This window comes from Nelumbo nucifera, chromosome 8, assembly GCF_055504915.1.
Source record: "Nelumbo nucifera cultivar China Antique chromosome 8, China Antique-T2T, whole genome shotgun sequence".
NCBI lineage: Eukaryota > Viridiplantae > Streptophyta > Magnoliopsida > Proteales > Nelumbonaceae > Nelumbo > Nelumbo nucifera.
In genome coordinates, this window is record NC_142656.1 from 31,695,805 (window position 1) to 31,703,860 (window position 8,056).

At 36.6% G+C, this 8,056-nt stretch overlaps 1 protein-coding gene across 1 annotated transcript; it reads right to left on the reverse strand.

Annotated features, from left to right (window-relative positions):
• Positions 1–370: 370 nt before the first annotated feature.
• Positions 371–3,339, reverse strand: ATL43 (RING/U-box superfamily protein). The gene has a single exon (XM_010267091.3). The coding sequence runs from the start codon at positions 2,684–2,686 to the stop codon at positions 1,100–1,102; it is 1,587 nt and encodes a 528-aa protein (XP_010265393.1). The 5' UTR covers positions 2,687–3,339; the 3' UTR covers positions 371–1,099.
• Between the last annotated feature and the right edge of the window lie 4,717 nt (positions 3,340–8,056).

Genomic DNA, 8,056 nt, shown 5'->3' on the forward strand with positions numbered 1-8,056 from the left:
TTTAAAGTATCGACATGTATCGGCCCATATTGATCGATACGTATCATTCCGGGACCTCTCCAATACGCCCCTGAACCAGTTTCAGGAAAAAAAAAAAAAACCACTAAAAAAACAGTATCGATTCACCCGATATGCCTATACTGCCGGCGCATCGGGTATGTCGTTATTTTGAACCTTGCTTACATGTATAAACTGCATCCAACACATCTTTGAAGATATCCATTTAATAACATAGGTTAAGTTCTATCATTTTATTCAAATGCAGTGCAATCTTTTTCCACCAGTGCAAATCTGAAGCAAAACTGAACCAGAATTTGCAATTCCTACTAGAGCAAAATGAGCCTTAGATGTTAAATACTTTAAGCTTAAATTGTGTAACTCAAGCATAAATAAAGATATATAAAAGGCAAAAAAAGACCCGAAATGGACAAAATGGGCGGGCCTAGGGCCAATCTTCTGACCCATGGGCTGGATGGAAGCCTTGCTAGAAGCCCCATTGCAAAACCCACACAAACCCAATCACTCATCCACACCCAGGTATCTCACTTTTCGTGATTCGTACCAAAAAAATAAAAAAAAAACCCTACAAATCCAAAGCAATTTTACTTCATAAAACGAGCTCTCCTTTTCCTTGTAGGTCTTTTGGTTTTTGGTTTGTCACATACGTAACAAATAACATGACCCAGAAACAATCACGACTCCCTCTGTTTTGCTGCCACCACAAACGTCCAAAACACTAATCTAGACAAAATCCTTCCACCTTTCCAAATTCCAACTCCCAAACTCCTCACCTCTATCCTTTCACTTTCCCCCACATTTTCCTTTCACAATCTTTTACAGTTGGCAGTTCCCCGCAAAAGCGTCCACCAGCATTTACGCCTCTCGAGACACCCCACCCATCCCCCCTTCACGCCTGACTCGTGACTCGTACCCTCCCCCCGCCCCCCCGACTCAGTAGAACAAGAGGAAGGAAGGAGAACGAGAGGAAGAAGCTTCTTAATCCGGTGGATTTCCGTAGTACAGTAGTACTAAAGGATTTGGTTCTGTTGTAAAAATAGTGATTTTCAGGGGCAAAATCTTTTGGTCTACTGTACGCCTATTACGTACGTCTCAGCTGAGATGCCCATGCTAACCATCTGTTTACAACGCTGGCCTTTCGCTCTTGGCCCTGATGATGACTCTGATTGTGTTCGCTGCTCGTTCTGTTCGAGAACCTGCTTAAGCCCGTGATTTCCGACACGCTTCTCGAATTTATTACGCTTCTGCCATTCCCATCAATGTCCGTCTCCCTTCTCTGCTGTCGGTTATAATTATGACGTTGATGCTTCGGGGATGAGATCGACGGTCGAGAGCCCGACGACGCCGAGTATCGGCCGCTCTCGGTGATTATCATCTCCGACCGCAGGAATAGTAGATCCGACGGCTGCAGATCGCTCCACCGTTGTTCGAACTGGGGCCCAGTTGGATTGCCAGCGGAGATGATGATCCGATGCTCCAATCGACGTTCGAGGCTCTCCCGATTGCGGTCGGGTGTGGATTCCGGCAACAGAAGGCGATCTTTCCGGCCACGGTCGAAGCATCCGACGGACACGGAGGACACGGACTCTTTCTTCTTCCTCAGGCTCACGCTATCGAGAGATCTTCTTGAGTCGTGCGCCTCCGAATCGCTGGGCCGGTGCACGACGATTTGCATGAACCGACTCGTTCTCTCGCCGGCCGATGAGTGCCGACCTGATATTCTTCGATACCAAGCTGGGACTGGGGCCGGGGCCGGGGCCGGGGCTGGGGTTTCAGCAGCCGAGTTGCGACCTCGAGTTTCTGAACCGGACCCAGGCCCGGATTCTCTTCCCTTCTGGAGCTCCTCTACTACGATTGCAACACTGTGAGGGCTGTCCTTCTCTTCTGCCGATTTCGCCTCTTTCACTACTTCTTGTTCGTTTTGTTCGACGAGTTTGGTTTCATCGACCAGGAGAACATCTTCTGGATCGACTCGGTAGCGGCAGAGAGGGCAAGTGGAATGAGCGTCGAGCCAGGTATCAACGCATTCGACATGGAACGCGTGCTTGCATTTGGGAAGCAGCCTCAACACCTCTGTGGTTTCGAACCTGGTTAAACAAACGGCGCACTCGAGCCCCTCCTTGTGTCCCCTGAGAGACCCAAATCTGAAAATGGGTAACGACTCGATCACAGAGCGGTCGATCCCAGAGTTCCTCCTCGCTGCATACGAACCGGGGAACCCAGAACTTTGATTCCCTGCGTACCCACCAAAGCCGCTGCTCCGTTTACAGTGTTTTGCATACAGAAGAAGCAGAAATGTGATAGAGAACATGGTCGTCAGGACGCCGACGATTACGGCAATACTCGGCCTGAAAGGAGTGATATTCGATTTCGCAACAGAAGCAGAGGGAGGTGGAGGTTGAAGATTCGTTGTAGAGATATCTCCTTCCATGCTGCTTGGGGCAGAGGTGTTTCTTCCATCATCCGCCATTGACGTGCTCAGACATAAAGAAAAGAAGAAAAACAGAGATACACTGAAGTTGAAAAACCTCGAACACCCGAAGACACCCATCTCTGGTCCTGTAAACTGGAGGCTCTGAACAAGAAGAAGAAGTTCAGAAGGAATAGAGTGAGGGATTCTATGAGTTGGGTTTTCAGGAAAAATACAAAGAAGAGAAGACAAAGGCATCTAACTGATTTATTATTATTGAAAAGAAGTGAAAGGCAGAAGGGTTAATCGGTGGAGATAATAAACCGAATAAATAAGAGAGAAAAAAGAGAAAAATAATTGGTTCGATTGCATCTCGTCATCACAGTCAGCTTTAAAGGAAGTTTCTGTGTCCGGGACCCCGACCCCCCAATCTTGCTCCGCCACCGTCACCGCCGGAACACCTGAGAAAGCATATAAAACAAAATAACGGTGAACTTTATTAGGATATAATTGAGTACACTGTAGTTGAGCTGAACCGGAATAAAGTTGGTCCAGCCGCCGCCCTTGCGAAAAGCCGGAGCCAGAGAATCAGCCAAAGGGTTACTGAATTTTGCACGGGCCCATTCACATGGCAGTTTTTTAACTTTTAACCGTGAAGGACTGAATATCACTGAATAACTTTTAAGCCCATAGTTCTCTAGTTTTTGGATTAGGGTTGGCTAACTATTTTATATTTTAATGTGATATTTGAATCATGGTTTTCGAACTGTCGTTGATCCGGATGGTCGGACCATTTTGGTCTAAGAACTATCTTGGCAATTGATATCTTAAACCTAATCTTTGGTCAAAAATTATTGAATTGGTTAACAAATTATTGATATAGGCAGTCGAATCATCGGCCTGTTCGACCTATTCAACGGTTTTTAGCCATTTTTAAATTTTAATTATTTTTTATTTTTAATTTATTTTATCAAAATGGATCATCTGTTTGAACCGGACGATTGAATTGTTGACCCAGAGATCGGTGGCCAGTTCCGATTTCGAATTGTTTTTTTAAACATTGATTTGAACTAAAATTAGAAATTGTTATTATCTTTTTTCTTCAAAGATAGGCTTAATTGTTTTATTCAAGAAAAATAAAATGACTTGTTTAGAAAAGTTATAAAAAAAATGCTTTTAAACCTTTTTCCGAGAGAGGGGATCTAGCCACGTGTTTGAAAAACCTTCAGAGGTTGAGGGTATGTTTGAAAATTTGGGTCCACTTTGTTAAACATGCAAGCCAAAAAGGTGTTGCATACAAGGTTTCCTTCTTTAATAAACGATGTATAATGATGATGTGTAAGGTTATAATAAAGTTGATGTGGATGTATCCCCATAATTAATGAATGAAATGGCATTTGCATTGAATACTAAATAAAAGAATTGGATATGTATGTACATCCCAATCATGTTATAATTTTTATCAAATGGATCTTTTTGTGAATGTGGTTATAGGCCAAATAACTTGTTGCATGATAGAGTTCTAAAGTTGGTTGTGTACGGTTTTTGAACGATTCCCATTCTTATCATGCCAATTTTCACAATTCCACTTTTGGAGTTTTTGACCAATTAAAGGCCATCCGTGAATTTTGATAAATGCCATCTGATTGTTTAATATTAGTTCAGAAATAGGTTTGTACATGGGTTGGGTTGGGTTTTATTTATTTATTTTTTTTATATTAACATAATATATTCAGGTATGAGTTTGAGTCTAGCTTGATCATCGAGCCTAGGATTTGAGCTTAAGGCTGATTAAAAATTTGAAAAAAAAAGGGTTTTTTTTCCTTTATTCAATAAAAAGTTGCTTTATTTATATTAAAAGATCTCAAAAACCAAAAATAGCAAAAATCCTCATTGTTACTTGAAAAAATATAAGAGGAACAAAGAGAAACATATTATATATATATATATATATGCATTTTCTATTATATAAAATATATTTTTTATCATATAATATATTATCAACTCATGCTTGGGCTCGGGCTTTTTGAAGAAAGCCCGAGCCTGGGGCGAAAGAAGGTCAAGTTTGGTGTACTAGGCCCGAGCATGATCTCGTGGGGTTAAAATGCATGTCCATGCCCGACTTAGAACAAGTCAGGCCAGGCTGCTCCGTTGGGCTACCTAGCCCATGAACAAATCTAGTAACAAGTTTTTCGGATATGATGTCTCTTCAATATCATAGTTGAACCCTATTCTTATATAATTACATAGTCTCACATACTCTCTCATACACTTTCATACTTTCTTAATATCTTGTTCCCTAATCCCTAATTCTCAACTTCATTTAAGTTTCAACAAAAAGGCTTGCTTAAGTGTCTCAAATTAATAATTTGAGAGGCTTAGAAGCTTCATCAATTGAAATCAAGTCCAGATTGTGGACCGGTGGACTGGGTAAGTTGTAATTAATTTTTCATTTTTTAGGGTTTTAATACTATAAATTTTAAAATTGGTTGGTTTCTCTCAAAATCTCTTTTCAATATGTTCAACTTCAAGGATGTCTGGTCACAATACGACAACATCAATATGGGTACTAGTGGTTCTATGGTTGATGTTGTCAAAGCCACCCCTAACAGTGCTACTAGGAGTGGAAAGAAAAAGACCTGTAGCCAAGTTTGAGAAATGTTTACTATAGAAACTCTTGAGGGGGAAAATTAATTAAAATAATTATTTACATAAAATGTAAAAGTGATTTTAGTTACAGTAGCAATGGTAGTATATATTGATCGTTTGGTTAGACATATGGCCAATCATCTAAAAAAATAAAAATAATCAAAATCAAACACAAATTGGGTGTGAGCTTTTTGATAAATTTGACTATTCCCAATAAAAATGAGACAAGAATTAATTAAATAGTTTGTATCTGCTAATTGTTTATATAAGTTGAGGACCTTTTTGTTGTTAGTATATTAAATACTTCACATATTTATGGAATTAAAAATATTTTTTTCTATTAGTTTTGATACTATCAATAATAATGATTTGATAATAAATATTTTAAAATCTCAATTAAGACCATATTTAAATAGCAAATTATTTCTTAGTATAGAATTGCACCTCACATCTTAACTTTATGTGTATAAGATGTTTTAAATATTATTTATCTTCATATTTTTAAAATTAGAAATTGAATTATGTATATTAGAGGTTTTGGAACAAGAAAATAAGAATTTAAATATTTATGTAAAAAAATATGGTCTAAAATATAGAACTTTTGTATTAAATGGTTAACATAGGTGGAATTCCACCTATTCTATGTTAAGGAGTTGTATTTCATGTAAAGATTTTCTTACTAATTTTTATAACGAGAAAATGCCCCATGATTTTATAACTGATGATAATTGGGAAATTGTAGTTTTGTATAAATGATTTTTAATTTCTTTTATAATACAACTAATGTATTTTGGAGTGTTTATTATCCAACTTCTTGTATTTTAGTTACTCAATTATTTATAATTAGTGAATGTTTTTTAAATATAGAAATATTTTATAATTTCAAAATATTATTAATGTAATGGAAGTTAAATTTAAAATAATATTGAGAAAATATTTCTCCTCTATATTGCTTAGTTGCAGTGTCAGATTGTAGGATTAGAAAACATGATTTAGATGTTTTACTTAAATCTTATTGTGCAAATATAAAATGTGTGATTGGAACATAAAAGATAAAATTAATAATTTATTATTTAAAATGCATAGTGTATATGAATCTCAATTATTAGGACATAGAAGAACTTGTAAAATCACTATTAGAACCACTAGTTCTGGTAATGGAAGAGATAGAGTTGGATCACTACTAAATAAAAGACAACAATCTGTTACTAATCCATCATCAAGTTTACTTACAAAACTTCATTTTTGTTTACAAACTAATTTTAGTAATTTAATAGATTCTCTACCTTTGAAGAATTAAATAATTTTGATATTTTAATATGATGGAAAGAGCATGATAAAGAAAAAATTATCTAGTGTTTGTCACTATGATAAGTGATCCACTAACCCCTCCGATTTACACAATTTCATCAATCTTATTTTAGTGTAGATACTAGGGTATTAGACAATAAGAGAAACTGTATGAATGATGAAAGCCTAGAGATATGCATATGTTTGAAGGATTGGTTGGATGCTGAAGACAAATTACAAGATTTGGGTGGGCATGCCACTTCAATTCATGCTTCACCAGAAGTAGATTATGCAAACAAGATCAAGGAGATGGATGAGGTGGAACTTGAAGTTGAAGAAAATAATGAAGTCAATATTTTTCTTTGTATACTCAATAATTGTATAACATTTTTAAAATTATTACAAATTTTGTTTTTCAGTTTTATTTAAAAGTTTTTTATGATTTTTTTAATACCACTATAAATTTTTATTTTGAATTTTGTTATATATTTTTTATATTTTATTCAAATTTATTGTAATTTTTCAATTTATTTTTTTACTTTGCATTAATTCGAATAAAATAAATTTTCTAAAATTTTCTTTTTAATTTGTTGTCTATTTTGTATTTTGTTAAATTTTTGTCATTTTTACATAGCAAAAAATGAAAAAGAATGACAAAATATAAAAGACTTGGCCCGACTCAACCCAAGCCCGAGGCACGACCTGACATTGCACGGGCTCACCTAGGTTCCTGTCGTGGGTCATGTCAGACTTGACCTTTAAGGGATTTCGGGCCAATCAAGCATGGCCCACCCAAGCTTGTGTGCCAACACAACACAGGCTGCCATGGCACGAGTAGCCCACAAAAGTAGGTTGCACCGGCCCGACACAACCCACATTACACCTCTAATGATACTGTCTACATGGCATGTGAGCCAACTAACATGTCATATGGACATTATTGTATATACCCCAAAACAAACATTTTTTAATACCATGAAGTACATAAAGAAAAAGACAAAAACTTTGTTGTTCTTATTGTTTTCTTATCAAAGAAAGAAAAATGATGAGATGCATGATGAATCAACTATGATGGTACATGTATTAGTAAAAACTCTTGCGCAGGGGCGGAGTTAGAATTTTTTCTTGAGGGGTCAAAACCTAAAAAAACATGAATAGGGGGTCAAAAGCTAAGAAACATAGGTAAGGAGGTCAAAATATAAGTGGAATTTAAATGGCTTTGTGGGAATTTTAAAGGCTTAGGGGGAGTAATGGCTCCCCTCCGCCACCCTCCGGCTCCGCCCCTGCTCTTACTTAATCCGAAAGATTAGAATTTGAGGTATACTCTGATGAAAAACCAAACCCAATGGACACTTAATGCTGCTTTAGTATTTCTTATTATTTTAAGGATTTATCTCCTTTTCTCAGTTAAAATACCCTTATGAACACCGACTTTTTAACTACTAAAACGAGATAAATTGTTAAAATAAGAAATGTCAAATGCAACCTTAAATGTTGTTTTATGTAATGTAATTTAGGTAGCATAGTCTTACCCTCAAGTTATTGTAGCCATACTTTCACAAAAATTCAAAATAAAACTTAAACGGATAACTTTTATATTGAATAAAAGGCTATTGTCCAGCAACTGAAACTATAATAGATAAAAGGTTAATATGAATGTGAGATTGAATACATGACCAATACAATAGG

What these genes read in the sequence shown, in the direction of transcription:
- ATL43 (XM_010267091.3), bottom strand. Translation starts at nt 2,686, where the DNA reads ATGCCTTTGTCTTCTCTTCTTTGTATTTTTCCTGAAAACCCAACTCAT.